Source organism: Cygnus atratus, chromosome 3 (genome assembly GCF_013377495.2).
Source record: "Cygnus atratus isolate AKBS03 ecotype Queensland, Australia chromosome 3, CAtr_DNAZoo_HiC_assembly, whole genome shotgun sequence".
Lineage (NCBI taxonomy): Eukaryota > Metazoa > Chordata > Aves > Anseriformes > Anatidae > Cygnus > Cygnus atratus.
In genome coordinates, this window is record NC_066364.1 from 31444691 (window position 1) to 31468201 (window position 23511).

Below are 23511 nucleotides of genomic sequence, written 5' to 3' on the forward strand. Positions count from 1 at the left end.
AGGAAGAAGTTAAGTCAATGTAGTTTTCTTTATGATTTTGTAATCCAGGGTTCAGAGGGAGGAGAAGCTTCTTGTTTTCTAAGTTACCTTGAAGAAAATTTTGAGTTTGTTTTCATTAAAAATAAGAGTATGTAATGTAGTAGACAGATAATACCCACAACCAGAGAAGAGAGAAGGAATGTATAAACATTGGTATTTATTCATGTATATTTATATGTGTAAATATTTATTCATGTTTTTAATCAGTAAGATCTGCTGCTGACTGTAGTTAGTGACTGAAGTAGGTGCTGTTAATAGAATATCCTGAGTTGGAAGCCACCCACAAGGATCATTGGAGTCCAATACAAATTGAGCATCTTCTGATGGCTATCTTCTCAGTTTTCAATTGATACTGCAGTGACAATGATTTCTGCAAATGATACATTTACCTTCACTAAAATAAATGAAACCAGGGGATTTTGTTTTCTCTTTAAATAAAATTTTGCCTAATTTTAGTAAAGCTTTCTTCTTTCATTAACTCGTGTCATCCATTGCAATCACTGTTTATCTCGCTTACTGGTTCATTTGTGCTTTTTGCAGTTTCCCTCGCCCAGTGAAGAATACGTGGTTGAACAGAAATGCACCAGCACAAAACAGGGACTCTGTGATTCCTTCTCTTGAAAGCGTGGTCTTTGGCAATAACTACACAAAGCAGTTATCAGCAGATGTAAGAATACTTCAGTTGAACATTTCATTTGTATTTTGTTGGGTGGTGTGAATTTTATCTTTTCTGCAAAAGTATTGTTTGATTAAAAAATGAACTTTGTTAGAGTTACTTTGCTGTGCCAGGCATATAATATAATGTAGGAAATAATAATATGGGAATATTATATAATATAAATATGGGAAAAGAAAAGAATTGTTCCAGAAGGCTATGTTACCTGTTTCAAAACTGTGCAGATGGAAAGCTTACAGTATTTAGTGTTTAGCCTTATTCTTTTAAGATATTGCAATCCGTTGAAAATTGCAAAAAGATGGATGAGGTTCATAAAAATAGGCAATTTGCATTGTTAACACGTCCTTTATTGTATGAAATTAGTATGTGCCTAAATCTTTTTTCTTTTTTTCTTTTTTTCAGGGTTGCAGTTTTGTTGTTTCAGAGTCTTTCCTCAGTCATGCCTATAATTTCCACTATACACTTTGTGCTAGTTTGCTGCTTGCTTTCAAAGGGTTACATAGCTATTTCCTTATGATAACAAAGGAGCTCCCCTCTTCTCACCGAATTGAACTAGGTATGTTGAATTTAATAAAATATATCACTTTCCCTTTGTTTATTCAAAATAATCCCTTTCCTAGGCTAAACTGGCTTTGATTTCATACATCTTGTCTATCTAAAATCTTTTTATTCAAACTGAACTGGAATTTAATAACTCAAGAACAAAAAGGAAACAAGTGTGTTAAAAATCTGTGCATAGAAAAATACCAGAAACTGAGGGTTTTCTTTGTAGAAACAGAAGTACTGCTACAGTTACAGTACAGAGTATTTCTGTGTCAGTTATCTTAATCTTGGTATGGAGGGAAACACCCTATTATATGAATGACTCAACTCTTAGTCTGCCTTGTAAGGACAAAATGCACTTTTTGCCAAATAGAATCTGTTGGCACTATTGTTATTGTAAAGATAGGCTAAGATTGTGTCTTGATATTTAAATGTTTCAGGTAGGATCTTAAATTCCCCTAAAACATTCTTACAAAATACATGTAATAGAAAGAAGCTGACAATCAAATTGCATAGTGAGGAGGTATTTAGTCTTCATTGACGTCACAAAAAAAACAAAACAAAACTTCAGTGGTAGTTGGATCGGACCTCTAGTCATTTCTCTGGGTGACTTAGCTTACCTTAAGGAAATGCAAGCTTGAAAAGAAACACTCAAAATAAATACATTAAAAGAAAATCAGTACTTATATTTAACATACATTGTATATATTCTGCTCATGGTTTGTTTCCTGTGTTGTTATGGTATTTTGCTTTTTGTTTTAATTCTTAAGTTTCTGGTATAATTATTTTCTTATTTCTGAATCTTTTTTTTTTCATTTATTGCAGTTATTTTGTATATACTTTGATTGGGGAAATTGATATAACAAAAAGAACTAATAATGTAAATACTAGTTATGCTATTACTACTCACTCTTCGCTCTTGTAAAATAACCAGTGCTTATCATTAACACCAATTTCTCTAAAATCTATCAACAGTTAATAATAATAATTTAAAAAGGAACAAAAAGCCATGTTTCTGTGATGTCTATAAAAAAAAATGAAGCTCTCTGGACTTCACAAAGAACAAAACTGTCTCTTGCATTTATTTTTAATCGTTACAGTAAATGAACTGGTTTTTGGTTGAGATTTTATATGTTAAATTTAAATGACCTTTGGAGAAGAGAATCTCAAGTCCTGTTTAAATCTCAAATCGTCACTTTTTAATTTCCAATTAAATTATAACCTCCCTAATTTTTGTTTCTTCTGTTTGCTTTGCTGTTGCTCTCTCATATAATTTTTTTAAAAAGACTGATTTTGCAGAAGCATGTGGAGACAACTGTTGGACTCAATAACTGTAACTGACCATTTAAGTATTGTTGGTTTCAGAAAATAAAAGAATGTTAGCATAATGTATATCATGAGTGATATCTAATCGAGAAATTACACCAAAATTATATGCTTTCGTGTACTGATCTAACTGCACTAATTGCTAGGCTAGCAATAAGCTTTTTTACTAACTTTAAGGCAAATAATAAATCAAAGATGAAAAAAGGAGTGTAGTAACTAGTCATGTGTGTGCAATCCCTATAACTAGCCAAGGCCAGCATGCAGGTCCTTTATGAACGCCTTCTCAGAAGAAAATTTCCACGAACCCAGAGAGACGCCTACCTAGGTATGTTTTCAAAGCAGGTGATATAACCCCTCAGATTTTTATTAATAATATAAAACATATTATTTTGTAAACAGGAATGCTATTTCACTGTTTAGCCACAGTGAGAGTACGTTGAACTCTGGTGAAGTCTGTAGAATTGAACTACTTATTTTTAGGCTGAGCGTAGATAATAAAATAAAATATTATGCTTTGTTTTAGTGTTGTTCTATTTTAATAAAAAAATGATTGAAGAGTTCAGTCAGTTGTCACCATTTAAATAAAATAGCTAAAATTATTTTTATTTCTTTATAATTCATTTTATTTAGTTCATTACAGACTTAGTTTTTGTTTTTGTTTGTTTTTAGTAATTAAAGGCTAGTAGTTATTCTTCCTGTGAAATCGTTCAGATTACTTCTGGTATCTCAAGGTTTGATTCTTCCAAACACTACACAAGACGTTCTTAAAGCTTAGGGTGCATTTGTCCACATCTAAATGGACAGCCTTCTCTTTGGAGAGAGTCACTGTTGGTTTGATGTTGGAAAAGTACAGTGCTGTTTAAGCACAAGGCAGTTTATGATGAGAGAAGAATAAAATGGCAGTTTAGCCTCATAGTAGGACACCAACTTAATCATGAATAACTGCATTTTTGTTTAAAAAATAAGTCAAAACTATTTTAGCTGAGCCAGTAAAATTTCATTAGATGTATGAACAATGCTGCTATAAAACAGTTAATTTTGTTTAGTCTTGTATTGTCTAGTGGATTTTTTTGTTGTTGTTTATTTTTGATATTGTAGGTTTTTTGATAGCATTGTAATTTGGGATTTTCAGAAATGACTTCAGAAGTCAGCTTTACCTATTGTATCAAACCTACGCTCAATCACAGTGTGGCAAACAAGATGACTACTCAGTATTAGATGGTCTCAAAAGAGAACCATCTAATTTTTTCACTAATGACAAAATCCGTGTGGCCACAAACACTCCAAAAGATGTATATAACGTGTATATAAAATGTTTTCAAATATTTCCAGAGCAATTATCAAGTGCTGTCTAGTTAACAGGTGCAAGTAGTTTATTTCAAAAACATTTCTAAACTTGTTTCTGAGAACTTCATATGTTTCTATATTGCATATTTCCTCAGAACTTTGAGTTGTGTGAGTTAATTTGTCATTGAGTTTAAACCTAGACATAAGGCATTACAATTATTTGAAAATCAATATATACTCAGCAAATCCAGATGGTATAATTCAAAGACCAGATGAATGAGCAAGCTATTGCTGTTCTACAAGCCTACGTTCATTATCCATATCCTAAACATATTATTGTGGGTTTGGAAGCATGTTTTTTTGGTGTACATTTTTAAGTAAAACTGTTTTTTTGCCCTTAATACTGTTTTCTGAAAAATAACTTAAATATTTGTCAGAAATAATTTTAGGTTTGTAAATTACTCCCTTGTTACTGGTACCTCAGATGTAGAAGGAAATCTTATTGTGGTACAATGTTATTATTTAATTGATTGGATTTGCTTGAGTAGAAAAGGAATGATTAATAAGGAACAGTATCTTACATGAAGGAATAAAGACATTTGAGGTTCTGATCCAATTTAAGTTGCCATAGCATGGAAGATTGAGTTATTCTTGACATTGAGCTATTGAGAGAAAGATTAATTAAAGAACAGCTTTATCTGACCAAACTATGACTCATCAGACAAGAATCTATTTTTATTTATGTAGCTTACAAATCAGTTAAATAATATACCTGTAGAAAAACGGTGCTGAGTTAACAAATGTCTGGAAAATCTGAGGTAGAAGATGAATTGGGTTACCTTGGTTTTGAGTGATGATATTGCTGCTGAATAGCTGAGCAGTTCTGGTAACGTGCAAACTATATAATCTACAGTACAGTGCTTGCAAGTGTAACTTGGAATAAAAAAAATTATATCCTTGATGAGGTCTCATGATAAGTCTTCATGATACCTGGCTGCAAACCATTTTTTATTGATCATGTTCTGTCCTCAATTTCAGACATTAGTAAGAAATTATTTTACCATTTACTCGATTTAAAGTTGATTATGACATTCAATGTGACATTAAGTTTTAATTGATAGTGTCTTTCCTTTTTAATGTTTTTAAATTGTTTTGTGAGATAATAGGTTTTACTATGCAACTTGGAAAGTATTTTTCTCATAGTTATATACTCTCATCTTTCCAGAAAACATAGATGTAGAAGTTCGTCTTACAGAATTGTGTGAAGAAGTAAAGGTACTACTTTACATTCGTTGAATAAGTGAAGTAACTATAAAAGTAGAGTATGCTGATTTTACATGGTACTTGGGAATAAACTGTTTAGGTGATAACATCCTGTATTTTATTTTTTTTTGCCACTGTTTCTTTTGACTGTTCTTTCAAAGAGTAGTCGCTCAGCTGACTCAAAAACTTACCTACTGATCTGGTGGCTCAGCATGGCAGTAGTAGCCATGGTAACTGTTAAAGATCATAAAACTGAAGATTATAGAAAGATGGATTACTTGTATTAAAATCATATTTTGAATTTTATGTGTTCATTATTTGAATCCCTTCTTTTTGAAGATACCAAATAATAGTTACAAGATGGAACATGAGTAATAAGTTGTACAAAAGCAGATTCTCCAAGGCATATCCTCATCCAGAAGGACTTGGCCTGAGGCTGTCTCCTTTTGTTTTCCATGCATTCTCAAGGAAATACTGTCCACTATAGATTACTTAGATTTGTCTTCTCAACTCTTTCATGTGCACCAGACAGAATTAGTTGAAGAGCTGATTTCCTTATCACAGACAAATTTAAAGCAGAAGTTTGAAGACTTTTATGCAGGATGGTCCATGCTTTGTTGCTGAGTGGGCTAGCTACCCAGCTTTTGTAATAGACTTAACTTTCATTCATACTTTCAAAAGTAGTAGCACAATTGCAAGGAAATGTAATACTGATGTTGAAAGGATGCTATTTGTATAACTGGAGACAAAGAAAGCCAACACAGTTAGCTTTCTGTGAGCAACTGATAATCTTACTTTATAAACTAGAAAGGCTTTTTTTTTTTTTTACATTTGTGTAGTTTCTATGTATTTTCTAGTACTTAAGATTTTTTTTGCTAGTTTTTCCCTTAGCTTGCTAAACTATATTTGTTTTTTCCATTTTCTCCTTTCTGTTCTTTTATGCAGTTCTCTTCAAAAGTTCCTCTTATTTCTACTCTTGCCTCCTAAGTTGGTGTTTCAGTATTTGTAATCCTTTTTTACGCTTCCCCTTTAATACTGCTGGTGTTGGATCTTTACTATACTTACTTTTTAAACCCCTTGCCTCAATGCCTTATCTGTCTCCAATTAGTTTTGGAAAAGCTAGATTTTTTTCTAAAATAGTAGGGAATATAAGCCTAACAATTTACAGTTGACTTGTATGGAACTGGATCACAGGATTACAGTACACTCTCAGAAAGAAAAACTTGTTTTGCACTGAATTTGTATGACCTCTTTCTAGGAAACCTATTCTGTAACTATCAAATAGTATAACATTGATTTCTGAACATGTTTAAAGTGTATGTAGGCATATAGTGCCATATAAACATTATTGTAAGTTGTTAATGTTCCAAAGTGGAAATGTCTTCATTAATTTCTTAGGATTGTATCAAATTTGGACTAATATACCTAGAATCAATTTTCTGTTTTCTAATTCTGATTCCTTTCAGGCACTATATTTTTGCATGTTAGAAAATCAAACAGTTGCAACTCATAGTTATGGTTGCTATTAATGGGTTTGTTGCCTCAATTTAAGATCATGAGTCCTAATGCTAATAGACATCTAGATAATATTTAAAATACTAATAAAACAAGTTGGTAGTGTTGTAATATAAGTTAATTCAATTCTAATACTTTGACAAAACAGTTCTCATTTGGAAGTTACTTTTAAAATTAAATTTCTTACTAAGATGAAATACACTTCTTTTGATTTTTGTCTGTTCATTGTGGTGTAGTAATCATGTAAATCTTTCTTCCATGCTTCAGAAAATGGAAAACCCCGATGAACTGGCAGAACTTATAAATATGAATCTTGCTCAGCTTTGCTCACTTCTAATGGCTCTCTGGGGACAATTTCTGGAGGTCATTACTTTACAAGAGGAGGTCACAGCATTGCTTGCACAAGAGCATCACACATTAAGAGTAAGTATTAACTCTGGTGTTATAAATGGGATGTTCATACTCTTGCTGGGACACATTGTAATGGAAATGACACTCCAAATTGTATTTTTTCAGGTTTTATTAGGGAAAGGTAGTTGGAATCACAAAGGGAGCTGTTGCGTTGCATTGATTAGTTTGTATATAATGTTGTTAGAGCTTATTCTTGGAATATATATAAAGTACATACATATAAAATACACGTAAAGTACATTGTTTATGTTTATTCACTGATTGTTTGAATAAGAAACGCATTTCAGAAGGCAAATTGCAGTCTGTGGGAGATGTGTTTGTGTAGAATGATGTATTTTTCTGCAGGAGCAATGTCTAGTGCCCACTCATTTTCCTTCCCTACTGCAGTTAGGCTGCCAGATTACATCATAAAATGAAACGTATTTTTCTTCTGAATTGAGAACTGATAACGTTCCTAAGCTTTGAAAGGGTTCTGAAGTGAGATTTCAAAAAAGAAGAGACAATCCAGACAGGATTTGGCATTTATGTGTGTGTATGTATAAAAATTGATGCATGGTAATTACACGCAGTAGATCTGGTGATGTGTATATACAGTTGCTGCTTTCTACATGCAAAACATAGTGAAATATTTTCAAGTATGAGCTAAACCTTTGCCCTTACCTTCTCATAAATGTATCTTTTCCTCCCCTCTTTCGTGGTCAAGGATTTGAAGAAACAAAACATTTAAAATTTTTCAGGGAGTAAAATTCATTAAAACAAACAACACTTCCCACCACCCTTGTTTCCCAATCACACAACTTGATATTTAGCTAGCGTCACATCTTTACTGTTTGACATCATAATCCATACATGTATCACGTACATATAAGAAGTCATTTTAAGAGTTTATCTGGAGGCTCTTGTTGTAAAACCATTTGCAGAGAGTTCATTCGTAGGTCTGGTTAGTGAGAGTACATGGTATCAATGATTTGTAGTAATGACAATCCAAAATAAAGTCATTTTTAAAGTTTTAGTTTGCAGAGACTTGATTTGTTTAACCAGCATTTCTATCACTTGCACCAGAAGCCTTCCTGTTTTGATTCTGTAGTGGAAACTGATTATGAGGGATACTTGGATTGGGGTCTTACGTAAACCCTTGAAAAATCACACTGTTCAGTGAGGGAATTGTGGTTGTGCAAATAGCCTATTCTGAGAAGTTGGATCTTTCAGAAAGAGTGCAAGACTTATTTGTTAGAGTGACTGTGCTAGCAGTAGCAAGGTGTGATCAATTTACTGGCTATCTATGAATCTTACTTGCCTTTGTGCTTTTCATACAAATTCTGGAATCCTTCAACTGGGGTGGAAGCTATAAGATGAGAATATTGTTTCAATTAACCTGCATTTGCATTCAACTGCTGCTAAGGTAGTGTTTGTACAAGTATACCTTGAGTAGAGCCAAAAGTATTAATATTTTTATTTTAATTGGACCATTGTTAAATATATGTGTATGCTAGTAATGATATGTCCTTAGCTTCTTAAATGTGGTTCTTAAAGTCTCTGATTTATGTCATTTTCTCTAGCTCTCAAATAATTTAAGAACTGAATTTTACTGCAGTTCTTCTAGGGAATATAAATCAAAGTATTTTTGAGATGAATTGAGATACTGTGTGTATTAAAAATATTTTTGTGAAAACTGGAAAGCATCACAGAAGCTGAATAGGAGTTCCCTTCCTCCCCCTTCCTTCTGATTCCTGATTTGTTGGAATCATGCCTGATCAATCCACGGTCCCACATTACATCTTGATCTCCAACTTGGAGAGGGATGGATTCAAAGGGTGGACCGTTCACTGGATAAGGAATTGGCTTGAAGGCTGCACCCAGAGAGTGGTGGTCAATGGCTCAGTGTCCAGGTGGAGGCCAGTGACGAGCGGTGTCCCTCAGGGGTCTGTTTGGGGCTGATTAATACCTTTACCAATGACATAGACAGTGGGATCGGGTGCACCCTCAGCAAGTTTGAAGATGACACCAAGCTGAGTGGTGCAGTTGATACAAGAGAAGGAAGGGATGCCATCCAAAGGGGTCTGGAGAAGTGGGCCCATGTGAACCTAATGAGGTTCAACAAGGCCAAGTGCAAGGTGCTGCACCTGGGACGGGGCAATCCCAGACATGAGGACAGGATGGGAGAAGAACTCATTGAGAGCAGCCCTGCAGAGAAGGACTTGTGGGTTCTGGTGGACAAAAAGCCTGACTGAGCCAGCCATGTGTGCTTGCAGCCCAGAAGGCCAACTGCGTCCTGGGCTGCCCCAACAGAGGGGTGGCCAGCAGGTGGAGGGAGGGGATTGTGCCCCTCTGCTCTGACCCCATGAGGCCCCACCTGGAGTGCTGCATCCAGGCCTGGATATGGGGCTGCATCCAGGGCCTGGATATGGGGCTGAAAGAAGGAGGTGGGGCTGTTAGAGCAGGTCCAGAGGAGGGCCACAAATTTGATCAGAGGGCTGGAGCACTGAAGAAAGGCTGAGAGAGCTGGGGATGTTTAGCTTGGAGAAAAGATGGCTCCAGGGAGGCCTCATGGCAGCTTTTCAATACTTAAAGGGGGCTTACAAAAAAGAGAGGGAACAACTTTTTGCTCAGTCAGATAATGACAGGACAAGGGGGAATAGCTTTAAACTAAAAGAGGGGAGGTTTAGATTAGATGTTAGGTGGAAAGTCTTCACGCAGAGGATGGTGAGGCCCTGGCACAGGTTGCCCAGAGAAGCTGTGGATGCCCCATCCCTGGAGGTGTTCAAGGCCAGACTGGATGGGGCTTTGGGCAGCCTGGTCTGGTGGGAGGTGTCCCTGCCCATGGCAGGGAGCTGAAACTGGGTGGTCCTTAAGGTCCCTTCAAACCAAAGCCAGTTTGTGATTCTATGTAACGTGTCACTTGCTTTCGTACCTGCATTTTTCTCCTCCAATTGTTTTTATGCCCACTTCTCCTCTTAGATGTCACCCTGCATAAATAATCTTGTTTCAAGCATCACATCACATGCAAATTTTGCTTCTTAATAAAAGAAAAAATAACATTTTTCTTTAATAAATGCAGCAGAAATATTCTTTTCTTTAGGTATTAAGCTACATTTGCAGCGTAGTGGTGGGGAGCTGAAGATGGTTGCATAGTCTTCCATGTAGCTTGCTACTGGGTGATACTTTGTCTCTAAAACTTTTGAGTTTTCAGGGTTGAACTCAGAGCTGACCCTTGTTATTACTGAAAATGTTCTTATTTTTTATTAAATATATATATAAAGCTTATTTTATTTTTGAAAGAAGTGGCCAGTTGCTATTTCTTACTGAGTTCTGCAGTTACTGGATACTACAGTATCTATCCAAACATCAAAGTCTGAAAAAGAGATGCAGGACACAGGTAATCTTAAACTTACCTTTTTATTTAGGGCCTGATAACGAAGAGCAAGGAGGCTGTCTCCAAGGCTGCTGTCTGGCACGAATTGAATAATACAGCATTGAGAAGGAAATTTTACCTGAGCCAATTTACATAGAACCAGCAATGTGATCATACTTAATTTTACAAACACTAATTTGCAGATACCACACTGGTTTCCTGTACTCCCAAGATGTGAAGAGCTGGTACAAACAATTTGCAAATATGTGCAATTAAATATATATAAGAAAACATACTGCCAGTCGAGCAGGATTCAGCACTGCAGAACTTCAGTAAACCTTAAAATTAAAAAGGGATGGTAAATTTGAGCCATGATATTTTTAAGAGCATTACTGATTCTGGATACTGTTTTTGAGGTCTTGCCATAACATTTTGCAATTTGTATTAATAGTCTTGAGACTATAAACCTTTATATAAACTTTGGGGAAACCTGGAATGATCATGTTTCACTAGAGGCATTATCTGCGTGTTAAATGATGTAGACTTTCTGGTTAGTGAATGTAGGTGGAATTTGAGAGATGACCTACTAATTATAATTACTCTCTTGAGAGCATATCTGTCTTTTCCGAAATAAGATTTTTGCACTATACAAAATTCTGTCCTTTTATTTTAGAAATTGATGTTCTCATCTGGTCTATATTGGATTCTAAATCTTTTCTAAATTTACCTTTTCATCTTGCAGTATTTGTAGACTGTACTCTCCACTGGAAATTTCTCCCTGGGAAAGTTTTATATTAATCTAAGACAAATGAACGCTTTTAGGGACTCATCCATCTGACTGGTTTAGATGTTTTAAGTAAAATATCCCCTAGAAATGCCTGTCATCTGTATTTGGTCAAATAGTTTTCCCCCTCTGTGCATAGGTGCTTTTGCTGGAGTATTGTTGGAAAATAAGGTCATAATGAAATGCAGTATCTTATTTGAGCACATCTCTGTAAAACACTATACCAGATTTTAATTGCTACATAAAAAGCAGGAAAAATTCAGATTAGAACATCCATCAACTACAATAGCCCACTAACAAGGTTTGCAACTACATTGAAAAAAAAAACTGATTAAGATATTTTATATTACACAAAGTTTGCACACACTGTTTCATAGTGACATCTTCTGGTAGGTCTGAACACGTTATTCCAAAATGATTTCTTACAGTTTGATTAGTCCTAAAATAGGAGAACTGAGAACCAAGATCTGAGTGCTGCTACTCATCGGTGTGCCAGGGACTCAGTATGTATTCCACAGCAGTTCTTCTATCCAATTTTTCTTCTGCTTACGTTGGGAGGACCATCGAGTGCATAATTTGAGGAAGCCTGTAGGGACTAGGAGTAGTGCCTACAATTTCCTCCCGCAAAGCCGTTGCGGGGTCAGCTCATGTTGGTAGCATTTGAGTCACCACTGCCAGCTGGTGGGCTCTCTGCTGCTGCAGAGCCTGCGTAACAGTGTCCTAGCAAACGTCTCAGTCCCTCCATAAGGTACATGCTGATTAAACATAATAAACTACTGTTGTGAGGGGTTTTTGTTTGTTTGTTTTGTTTCTTTAATACTGATTATCTGGGCATTTGGAGCAATTTTGGAGCTTGCATCCAACTAGTTTTCTACTGTTGCTGTTAAACTAAGCGCTGTCAGAGCTGAGAATCAGATTTTCTTCAAAAGCACTGGAATTAATTAAGCAATTACAAATGGGGTTTACTGCAAATAAAAAAGCCTTAATTTTCTGTTTGAGGTATTGGCAGAATTATAAAGATCTGTTCTCTGTGTAAGCCAGGTTTTGGTCGGTGGTAAAGTGATTGCTTGCATCCAAAACCAAAAGCACTTTGCTCCCCTACTGGGAAACAGCTATATGCCCTTTTCTTGGCTCAAATCACAGACATCTAATTGGGAAATACTCTTGTTATTGTCTTATTTTCTATTACGTGATCAATTAGGATCTGTAATTAATTTCTAGGTTGCTCAGTTTAGAATGATAACCAGTCCAGCCGTAATAATCAGTTGCTCTAACATCTAGTTTTTAAATAATAAAACAATGTTGTACCTTTCTGGGGCAAAGGCTGAGGATTAGCCCTGACAAAATGACATATTTGCAAGGTAGACCTCTGTTTAGAAAAGGATCTGGGAAAGCACAGGGGAATAGTAGGAACACTTGGTTCTTAAGCAGCATGTGTGTGCATAAACTCAGAGTGCCATTTCTGAAGGAGAGGAGGTAGGCTGTGCGTGTGTGTCTGGTCACTGCTGAGAGTGGAAGTTGCATTTACAAGGCAGTATACAGTGTAGTGCTTTCTGTTGCTTCAAAACATTTTCTATGACTATTCATAGGTGATATATCACTGAGATTTATTTCATATAAAAAATAAATAGAATTTTGAGAGGTTGGGACAGAAGGACTTTCAGCCTCTAATACAGGTTCGAGATAGGGGGTTTTAATGTTTGTGTGAGGTTTTTGTGTTGTTTTGTTTGTTTGTGTGTTTGTTGAGTTGATTTTGTTTGTTTTTAAGCACCTCAGAGCAGTTTTTTAACCAGCTTTTCTTATGTTATGAAGGGGAGGGGAAAAAAAAGGAAAAGGTGGAAATTACAGAACATGAAACTCTCATAGTCACTGTCTGGGAAATTAGATAAAGCAAGAGGAAGGCCCAGAGTACCTTGCGAAAATAAATACCTGATGATAAAGAAATAGGCTTCCATACGTTACAAAAAAACATTTTAATATTGCATGGTTTATTAACTTCAGGCATACAATTAAGTCTTGAATACAGTGCCTATGATTAGCATACATTCTGTTATTTATCAATCACAGCTGAAATCTTTACAAACAAAAGGTTTTTTTTGCACAATGTTTTAGTTGTGAGCTAGAGGGTGTTCGTGAAATGTTTGAAACATACGTCTCAAGCGCATGTGATGGGTTTCTGCTTCCGAAGGTAATCCTCAAGCCCATTCAGAAGTGTCCGTCAAACAGTTACTTCCTTTCCTCTTCTGAAATTTCTAATATTTTTTGTATGTTTTTATTTCATGTGGGCCTGGTTTAGATGATTCATTTCTTGGTAATCAAGTTTTCAGCAGGTAGTTGAGTCTAATATAATTCCCCTCAGTCATCTAGTGCACAAGTTAAAATCCTCATTTCACTTTCAAGTCTTGCCTATGGTATCCTCTTCCCTCTTTGCCCAGACTGAACACTGAAAAAACAAACCACCACCACCAAAAACTATGTATATAATTCAATTATTATTACTATATAATTCAATCCAAGTTAATAGCATTGCAGCGTAGTAATCCTGGTGAATTTTCAGAACTTGTGTGTAATACACAATTAGCTCTAACATTATTTGGATCTTGCAGGTGCGCAGATTTGCAGAAGCATTCTTTTGTCTTGAGCATCCTAGGCAAGCTGCCCTTGCCTATCAAGAACTACAGTGAGTAGCCTTTCGAAGTGCATAACATTTAGCACGTAGTTATTCTGTAGTTAACATTGTGTAGAAGTACTGTCTTGCAAAAATACTTACATAAGTTCAAAAGAAACTTAATGCTCTTAAACAGAGATCTGAAGTTTTTTAGTGAAGAACATACAAGTTAAGACAGTGCAATTCAAATGAGTAATGGAATAATTTTTCTGTTAAATAAGTAATTAGTGGAAAAGCTTCCACTAAAGGGAATTAAACTACTGCTGATTTCTGTTAATGTAAAAATAAACAGTTCTATTTTTTCATGTAGGACTACTTCATTTTTTTCAGTGCTCAGAGTCATCTACAGATGTGTGCAGCTATCAAAAACACTTCCTTCTGCAGTTCTCTTCCACCCCTCCCTATTGAATGCAGTGAACTAGATGGAGATATGAACTCCTTGCCTATAATCTTTGAAGATCGGTATTTAGATTCAATTACTGAAGGTAAACACACCTCACAGCGCAGTTTTCTTTTTGGAGAAAAAGAGCAAAAGTGATGCAGAAACTGAGTATTCTTCTTGTCATTTCTTGCTGGCTTTGAAGGAGTATGTTTGTTTGCTAGGAAATGTTTTTCTAGTTTGAGTTTTGAGGATGTGTAAAATTCTGTAATTACCAGTGTTTTATAGCTTCAGCTACTTCCATAATCTTGTTGTAAACAATCCTTTTTTTTCTCACTTTTTTTTGGTAAAAGATCTGGATGTACCCTGGTTGGTAGTTCAGAATCTTCCAAGGTCGGAGTCCAATAAACTGGATAAATTTGAAGCTGAAGAAGGTTTTGTAGCTGGATTTACTAGCCCAGAATTGAAAATAAGACCTGCAGGTGCCTCCAACCTTTGGCATTCAGAAAGTGAAAAGATGCTAACAAAGTCTTTGAAAGGGAAAAATGAAGATGCAAATAAACCTAAAGTTAAGGTTACTAAGCTCATGAAAACAATGAAACCTGAAAACACAAAAAAAGTCGTGAAACAGAACTCTAAGGACTCTGTGGTCTTAGTAGGCTACAAATGTTTGAAAAGTGCAGCACTGGAAGATGCCTCTAAAAGCTCAGAAGGCAGGCCTTCATATAATGCTAATGAAGGGCTGGACCCTACGTTAAGTGGATTTCCTTGTGATACAAAGACCTGCACCAGGCAAATAAGTCAAAGAGAATTTACATGTTTGTCATTGGGAACTGAGGAAAAGACTGCCAAGACTGAAGGTGTTCAACCAAGTCAGGGTAGCCCCGTGCACTGTGAAAACGCGGCTATTTTTGGTAGACTTACGATCTCCCAGGCAGGTCCTGGAACTATACAAGTAGATAGTGCTCTGCAACCCAGAGGTATACTTGAAGGAGGTCAGCCAGCTTCCTCGGGGGTCAGGACAATTGAGGTCAAACCAAGTAATAAGAATCCCTATGAAGGGGAGAAAGTAACTGTTCATATTGGATCGTGGTCTGAGTTTCCGCAAGATGGAGTACAAGGAGAGAATTTGCAGACACCCAATATTCAGGCTTCAGAATCTGGAAATAAACTGCATTCAGTAGAACCAGTGCTTGAAAAGGAAGACGTCCATGAAAAAAACTTCCGACACACCAGTGATGTCATGACAAAAATAAAAAATAATCAGCCTAGTTTATCTACAAAAGAAAGTCAACTTTCTGTAAGTGGGGACATGACTAAATTACCAGATGTTAGTGTGACATATGCCTCTTCTAGGTTTTCAGATTCTGGTATAGAAAGTGAACCAAGTTCTTTTGCAACTCTCCCCAACCCTGATCAGGTTTTTGAAAATGTTCAAGGGCAAAGTGTATACAATACGGAGAGATTATTTCCTCAGCTTTTGCTAAAACCAGACTATGCTATAAAAAATGCATTGGAAAGCCATTGTACTGAGAGTACCAGCGCTGTAAGTGAAATACAATCATCCCTGACATCCATAAATTCTTTGCCTTCAGATGATGATGAACTCTCACCTGATGAAAATTCAAAGATAACTATTGTACCTGAATGCCAGCTAAGTGACAGTAAAACTGTATTGGATCTTGGAGCAGTTGACTTGCCAAAATGCAATGACATTAAAAAATCAAATACCAGTTTGCAGCAACAGTGTGTTCTGTTTTCAGGGCATTCAGATAACGAAACTCTATCTATACATTCCTCTCTCTCAGGAACAAAAGATCTTTTAGGCTTAGTTGTTTCAGATGAAGTTACATCTACTGATTTGAAAAGTAACAGCCCACAGACAGACCTTGGCACAACTTGCAAGGGCTCTCAGGACCTCGAAAGGCATCATAACACTACAGAAGAAACAGTTAAATTGCATTTAGAAATTACTTGCTTGAGTGAGCCATCTGTTGTTTCAGGTTCTTCATCTGTAAGTGCAGGGTATGAGGTTGAAAAAACAAATGAAGGAAAACATAATGAGCCTTTAGAACTAAAGGAAACAGCGGAAGAATTGTCAGCAGCTAAAAGTGAAACTGGTACAGATAATCCTTCTCCCACCAGTAGTACTGATATTGTAAAGCAAGGGTTTGTAGAAAACTATTTTGGCTCTCGAAGCAGCACAGATATTTCAGATATTTGGCCTATGGACAACAGCAATCCTGTTAGCCCTCAAAAAGAAATGTATGAAAAGCAAATTATTTGCTCTTCCCAACAAGATGAGGAAGAAGAGGATGATCAAGAAATGATTGAAAATGGGTATTATGAAGAAACAGACTATGGTATATTAGATGGAGCTTCCAGTGCTGACCAGGACCATGGCTTAGCAGAAGAAAGAGTCCTGAGATCTGAAAGGATTGATAGTGGGCATCTGCGAGATGGAATGACTGTGCCTCCCGTCTGTACTCCTGGTTGTCTGTCTTTTCCATCTTCTCTGAGAGACTCTCCTTGCAATGTTACCTGTTCTTCAAGGAATAAATCTGATGCAATTACACAGCAGCCAAGCAGCACATCCTACAACTCAGCTTCATCTGTTTCCTGGTATGAAAGCTCCCCAAAACCTCAAATGCTAGCGTAAGTGACTGTTTTAAAACAAAGTTTATTTGCTTTTAGAAATGATGTTAATATAGTGTAAAAGGGGGAAAGAAATGTGGTTATGCTCAAGTGCCCTCATGACATTGTCTTGTGGATTCTGTATATTCAAGTAACATCACATTTTAGATGTTAATATGGAAAATGTGTTAGCGCATAATTCCTTATATGATTTACATTGCAATTTCATGTGGTTTCACAAACTTCAAGCAAAATGCATGTATCTTGTTTCGTTAATATGTTCCTGTTTTAAAAATAGGCATTAAACGGAAAAGTGATGTCGTAGTGGCTACTGAGCATAAAAATGGTGTGTAATGAAATGGAAGCTGTTAAAATAGCACGTACGGAAAAATGTGCTTCGAGTTTAAAAGCATAAAAGCAAAAAGTATCTGTAACTTACTGTCCATTCTATTTGTTGTGAAGCTATTTTGCAATACTGGACAAGATTACAGCCTTATTTTTTAATCTTAACTTCAAATATCCAAAATGTAACACCTCTAAATTACGCTACAGTTTGGGTACCAGGAAGGTCAAATTTAGAGGAGCATCGGGGATCCCAGATGCAAAAATAGGAGTTTCTCTGATAATTCCTGCTGCTAACAGAACATGGGAAGCAGCAGCTTAATGTGCTGTGTTGTATTGGAAGCAAAATGTTGCTATCAGAATGAAGAAGGCTTGGAAGAGAAGTAAGAACAAGGAGAAGAATCAGCGGACAAAAGAGATAAAGACCAGACAGTTTGTGGTAAGCAGGAGGAAGGATCTAGTGATTGTGGAGGAAACAAGACTGGAAGTGAGAAGACAGAAATGTAGCTTTGAGATAATGGGGACTGGCATGGACTAGGTTGAAAAGCAGAGACTATTTTATGGCTTTCTGTAACAATAAAAGAAAGAGGGCACTCAGAGTAAAATCAAGGACTTGGCCTTGGGGAAAGCAGTCACGTGGATGGTGAGGCCACAGGGACTGCAGAGGGCAGGAGCTGCTTGTTGGAGACCAAACTTGGGTACATCTCATTCGTTAAACATTCTTGTGGTACAAACTAAGTAAACTCTGCTGCAGAGAGATAAGACCAGCTCTCTGCAGTGGTCTCTGTTTAGGCCGACTTTATTGAGGTTTGCTCTTACCACTTAGTGAGGAATGAGCTAAAGAAAAAGCTGGGGAACCAGAGAACAAGAAGTAGAGTGAGAGGAAAACAAGGAGCAGGCAGAAGAGGTCAGGCTATGCGTTGACGCCGAGGGGTCATATGGAAAAGACAAATAAAGGAGAGAAAGAAGCATAAAGCTTTTGGCATGAAGCAAGGCTGTTTGAAGTGTTGCAGGGAAAACTGATATGCAACTTTGTAGAAAGGTCATACACAAAGAAACTTACAGAAAGGGAGCAGCAGGAGGAACTCTTGGCCCGTGGTCAGCTTATAGAAGCTATAGTGTAAGCCCTCTCCTAATAGGTAAGAGATCAGAGGTCTGGATCTAGTTTCTTCTGAAGCAAATAACAATTGTTCAGCATATTAAAGGAACTTTATAGTGAGCCAATTCAGCACTACCTCTGCTAACCTAGGAAAACAGGTCTTAAATTTGGCAAGAATTATCAGAAGTCACTGGAAATCTTTATCTTGACTTTACAGGAATTAGAACCAGATCTAATGTTGTTACTGCAGTTAACAAGACTGGAACTAAAGCAGAATCTTGTATGGTTTCAGAAATATTTTACAGTTAGCAGAGATATTCAAAGGAAAGAAGAGTTGATCTTAGGGTACAGATTTTGTTACAGAGGAAAAAGGACTTTAGGAAGCTGAAATTAAAAAGTATTTTGAGGAACTGGGTTGTTTTGTGAAAATAGTAATTTGATAAATATCTTTTCTTCATATCGATTACATAGAAGACAAAAGTAAAAAGTCAATAGAAAACTGTATCCTAGGATACCCTAAATTTGTCTGCCCATAGTAAATGTTATTTTATCATAAATATTGTTTCATTCCAGTTTCCTCCAGGCTAAAGAAGAATTGAAGCAACTTAAACTTCCCGGATTCATGTATAGTGATGTTTTCAAACTGGCTTCTTCAATACCTTACTTCAGTATGGAGGAGGATGACTGTTCAGGAGAAGGAATACATCTTATAGTCTGTGTCCATGGCCTAGATGGTATGCTGGGAAATATGATACTGAATGAGATGGCAGTTCAGATTACCAGTCAGGTTTAACTTTTGTTATTTGAACTGTGAACTGAACACTTCTGGAATAGGTTCACCTGAGGGAGATGGGAATCTGACATTGTATTGCTATGTTTAACAATGTGTTCTAGAAATACATTTAAATTAAGAATTTTGTGTAACATTTGTCTTCAGTAAAACTTTCAAGTGCATAAACCCAGTGTATGGCATAGTTCACATTAGGTACATCCTCCAGTTTTTACGTCATCTAGGTGTTTGTCCGTACTGTGATAATAGAAGAGAGATAGTAACAAAACAGCTTTATTTAGAATTTGCAGTGTTACATTGTCAAGGAAAATAAAAGGTGTGTATACTGTTATTAAAAAAAAAAAAAAAGTGTGTGTAAATTGCAGTCAATTGTATATTAGGTTTTAAAAGGTTAGATCACAGAATGACTGAATGGTTGAGGTCCAATTCACCTGCTTAGAGCAGGGTCACCTACAGCAGGTTGCCCCAGACCATGCCCAGTGGGTTTTTGAGTATCTCCAAGGACAGAGACTTTGCTATAGTAGAAATGAGAAAATCCCTTGCTAAATGAATGAAGATAGGAGAATTTAAATAGTGTGGAACAGAACGGTGTAGAGTAGTTCAGCTGGATGGGATCTACAAAGATCTTTGATTAGAACTGCCTGAACACTTGAGGGCTAACCAAATGTTAAAGCATGTTGTTGAGGCCATTGTCTAAATGCCTCTTGAACTCGTGACAGACATGGAGCAACCACCTCACTAGGAAGCCTGTTCCAGTGTTTGACCACCCTTGCGGTGAAGAAATTTTTCCAAATATCCAGTCTGAGCATCCCTTGGTGCAGCTTTGTGCCATTCCTGGACATCCTCTCGTTGGTTACCAGTGAGAAGAGACTGGCACCTCTCTGCACTTCCCCTCAGGAAGTTGTAGACAGCAGTGAGGTCGCCTCTGAACCTCCTTTTTTCCAGAATAGCCAAACCCAGTGTTCTTAGTCTGTCCTCACAAGACATGCCTTCTCACCCTTTTACCAGCCTTGTTGCCATACTCAGGGCACACTGAAGTTTGAACATACTCACCTGCTTTTAGTTCAATATGTATGTGCATGCTAAGAAATGGCATCCCCTGTAGTTAGGAACCTATTTCCCATCTTTCTGCCATTAACCTTTTTGTCTCATTTTGAGAAGCTTCTTAAATTAACAATGCAAGGAGACACAATACATAGAATATTGGGCTGGACTAACGTTGCACAGCTGTCTTGTTCATTTTTCAAATTTCTTAGTTAAAGAATGTTAAAATAACAAAATAGCTTTTCTTTCCTCCTCTGAGTAGAAGGCATCCGTTATTAAGCTCTTCTGAAACTGAACTCAGAAATGTTCCTTCTTACTAGTGTAGATGTTTGTGTGCTATTGTATGCTTAGAGTTAGCACAAAAGTTAACGTGGCCATAAAAATTGTTGTTATAAGAACATGTATTCAAAGCCTTAGAATAATCCATATAGTTAGAATTTTCTTGTAAAACAGTACATAAAGGTTCTTTCCTATTAATGAGATTTATTTTTTTTCTCTAAGGCAGAAAGGGTACCCTTTCTTCAAAAGTATGCATGATCACTGATACAGAGGAATCTTCAGGAGTCTTATAAACTAGCTTTAGTTGTCTCGTATACCAGTCTAAGCATATCTTTATCTACTGATGGTCCATTTTGCCTTTTTACTGTGTGAAAAACTTTACAACTTGCTATTATTCCTTGCAGCTTCACCGAATCCTTTAAGCTAGTTCTGAGTTCTTTAATTGACTTTTATTAAAGTTAATTAGGTTTTCAAGAATTTAACGTTCACAGTGCTATGTATCTGTTGGATGCCATAAAAAAATGAAACGCCTTCCTAAATCCTTGCTTTTTTAAAACGGTGTCTGCAATTGAATGTCATTTTCGTTTTGGCGCTGTATTTGACATTGCAGTTTATCTTCCTGAGTCTCACTGAATTTTAATTAGGTCTGAGAATATCATTAACTGTGTTTAAATATAAACTTGTCCCATAGGTTCATTTCAGTACTCTAAATGCTTTTATTGCAAATTCACTTTGCAGTGTATAACTCTTGGTTGTTTTTCCTTTTAAGGTAACAGCGCAGATCTAAGATTAGTGAAGACTTACATTGAGCTAGGGCTGCCTGGAGGAAGAATAGATTTTCTTATGTCCGAAAGGAATCAGGTATTTACTAACAAAAGATTTTTTGTAAAGCAATAAACACTGTACGTTTTCAGACATGTTTATTTAATAGTACTATGGTATGCAGTTTAACACATTCTATATGTTTTTATTGTATTCCAGCAGAACCTGTGAATTGTTCTGTGGCTTGCATTAAAGTAGTTACAAAACCTAGTATGACATTGAAGAAAAACATGTAAGGAGAAGTATTTGTTGTTGCCATTTTGTTGTGTATACTGATATCTCCTAAATTCTCAGTATTACCAGTTAGGATTGTTTATAAAATACTTTTTTATATTAACGGTAAAAGCACTAATAGTAGAAACTTGTGTGGCAAGAAGGGAGATGTGTTATTTTGCAGGATGTAATCTTTTGTCAGCGAATTGCAAGATCTGCATCATGACACTGAATCCATATCAAATTACCTTGGTCTTCATCTTTTGTGAACTTTATTATTTTCAGATGAAGTAAACTTCGAAAAGCACAGAAGACTAATTTTTACATGTTTGGTTTTTTGTGTTACATATTGTATTAGACATACTTCAGGGAAGTATTAGAACAGAGTCTCTTCAGTGGCTCAGAGGAGAGGTTCACTTAGTGCAGTGGTGTGTTTCTGAAGATAGCTGCTCGGATGCTTTGAGAACAGGCTGGGCAGGCACTGAGCCATGGTTTCTCTTCTATAGCACTATAGTTTTTGGCAGTCAGCAGTTCTGAAACTTTGGGATTTGGGAAATCTGTTGAGACCACTGAGCCTAATAGCTACTGATGGACGTCTCTGCTTAATGTTGGCTGATTTGTTTTTGAATGATTTTACTTACAGCTTACACAGCATACAGTTGAGATTAATTCCATGGTTCGTATACATGAATAATTCAGTTGCAAACAAAGAAATTTAAACCAATCCTACATCTTGTTTTGGGGGAAAAAAAAATGTCAATAATTATTCCCCATTTTCTGCTTCAGTTAATCAAGTATTTCCTAAACAAGTATAATTTCTCCCTCCTAAGGAGGCAACTGAAGAGGCCTACTTCATTTAGTATTTCTCAGGAACACCTGTGCAACAGTTCCTGGATGATATCCTTCTCTGCCCATTTTCAAACTTCTTGTCATTTAAAATAGGTTGGTCAGAACTTGACAGGGCATTGAAGATGTTTGTGCACTGTGAAATTATAAAATGGTATATTGATATTTTCTGTTCTTTCCTGACTTTTCTATTGTGGATTATTTTATAGAACACAGATATACAGATTATTGATTACATGTGTATTTAGGGCTGTTTTTCCCTGTGTAATATTATTTTGCATTTCTTGCCATTTTATCACCCAGTCATACAGTACTATAAGATTCTTCTGAAATTCTGGTCATTTCTAGATTTGATTATCCTGGATATTTGGTTTTGTTTACAAACTCTGATGTCTTGTTATTCTCCTTCTTCCCTTTTTCAGGTCATTTATCAATATGTTGAACACTACAGATTATAGCGTAGATCCTTTGAACTTGTGTTGAAAAGTTTTAGGCAAGCTTTGCCTACCTCTTTTCAAATTTCTTACTGTTAATCATTGTAGAGAATCAGCTATGAATTGGGAATAAGGCTTTAAAGGTTTTTTTTGTTTTGAATAAAGAACACTTATGTAGACTCTGCTGTTGCAGTAATTGTCTCATATTTTTATTTCATGGGCAGTGTGATTTAGTTTTGAATATGTAGTTGGGTCTTCAGTTTCACTAAAGATAAGATTATATGTAGAGGAAGGTATGGAAGTAAGGCTGGTTGTGTCATGTTAAGATTTGTTTTGGTGTGTTAGAAGAAAGTAGTCTCACAATAAAATGTATATTGCTTTATTCCAAAGTGTTACAAGAAAAAAAAAACTTGAAAAAATGAGAATACCTAGCTGTAGTGTTTGTATTCAAAGTTGATATCAATGCTTTTATATGTGTGTTGTTAATCGAAACACTGGGGAATAAGAGTTCAGACTGAATGCAGAATGTATATTACTGCATTAGAAAACACAGTTGTTATTTTTTATTTCTTTTATTTTACAGAATGATACCTTTGCTGATTTTGATTCCATGACAGATCGCCTTTTAGATGAAATTATACAGTATATACAAATTTATAATCTAACCCTTTCAAAAATCAGGTAATATCTGTTCTATACTATTTATAGAAATAAACTTAACAGTAGAGCCCTTTGTTGTTCTGAACTGTGATGCTCAGAAGCAGG

General features: G+C 36.1%; 1 protein-coding gene across 6 annotated transcripts in view; it reads left to right on the forward strand.

Moving 5' to 3' along the window:
- FAM135A (family with sequence similarity 135 member A) overlaps positions 1-23511 on the forward strand; it is an 82589-nt gene that overhangs the window by 40971 nt on the left and 18107 nt on the right. For 4 of the 6 annotated variants that reach the window (XM_035542918.2, XM_035542919.1, XM_050709550.1 and 1 more), the window contains 11 exons: positions 580-706; positions 1118-1271; positions 2832-2909; positions 5097-5146; positions 6917-7072; positions 13803-13876; positions 14195-14349; positions 14597-16898; positions 18892-19052; positions 21201-21292; positions 23330-23427. In XM_035542918.2, coding sequence (XP_035398811.1) covers positions 580-706; positions 1118-1271; positions 2832-2909; positions 5097-5146; positions 6917-7072; positions 13803-13876; positions 14195-14349; positions 14597-16898; positions 18892-19052; positions 21201-21292; positions 23330-23427 — 3447 coding nt within the window. Of the gene's footprint in view, positions 1-579; positions 707-1117; positions 1272-2831; positions 2910-5096; positions 5147-6916; positions 7073-13802; positions 13877-14194; positions 14350-14596; positions 16899-18891; positions 19053-21200; positions 21293-21412; positions 21486-22734; positions 22923-23329; positions 23428-23511 lie in introns of those variants that run through there. The other 2 variants (XR_007707963.1, XR_007707962.1) reach the window with 2 other exon arrangements.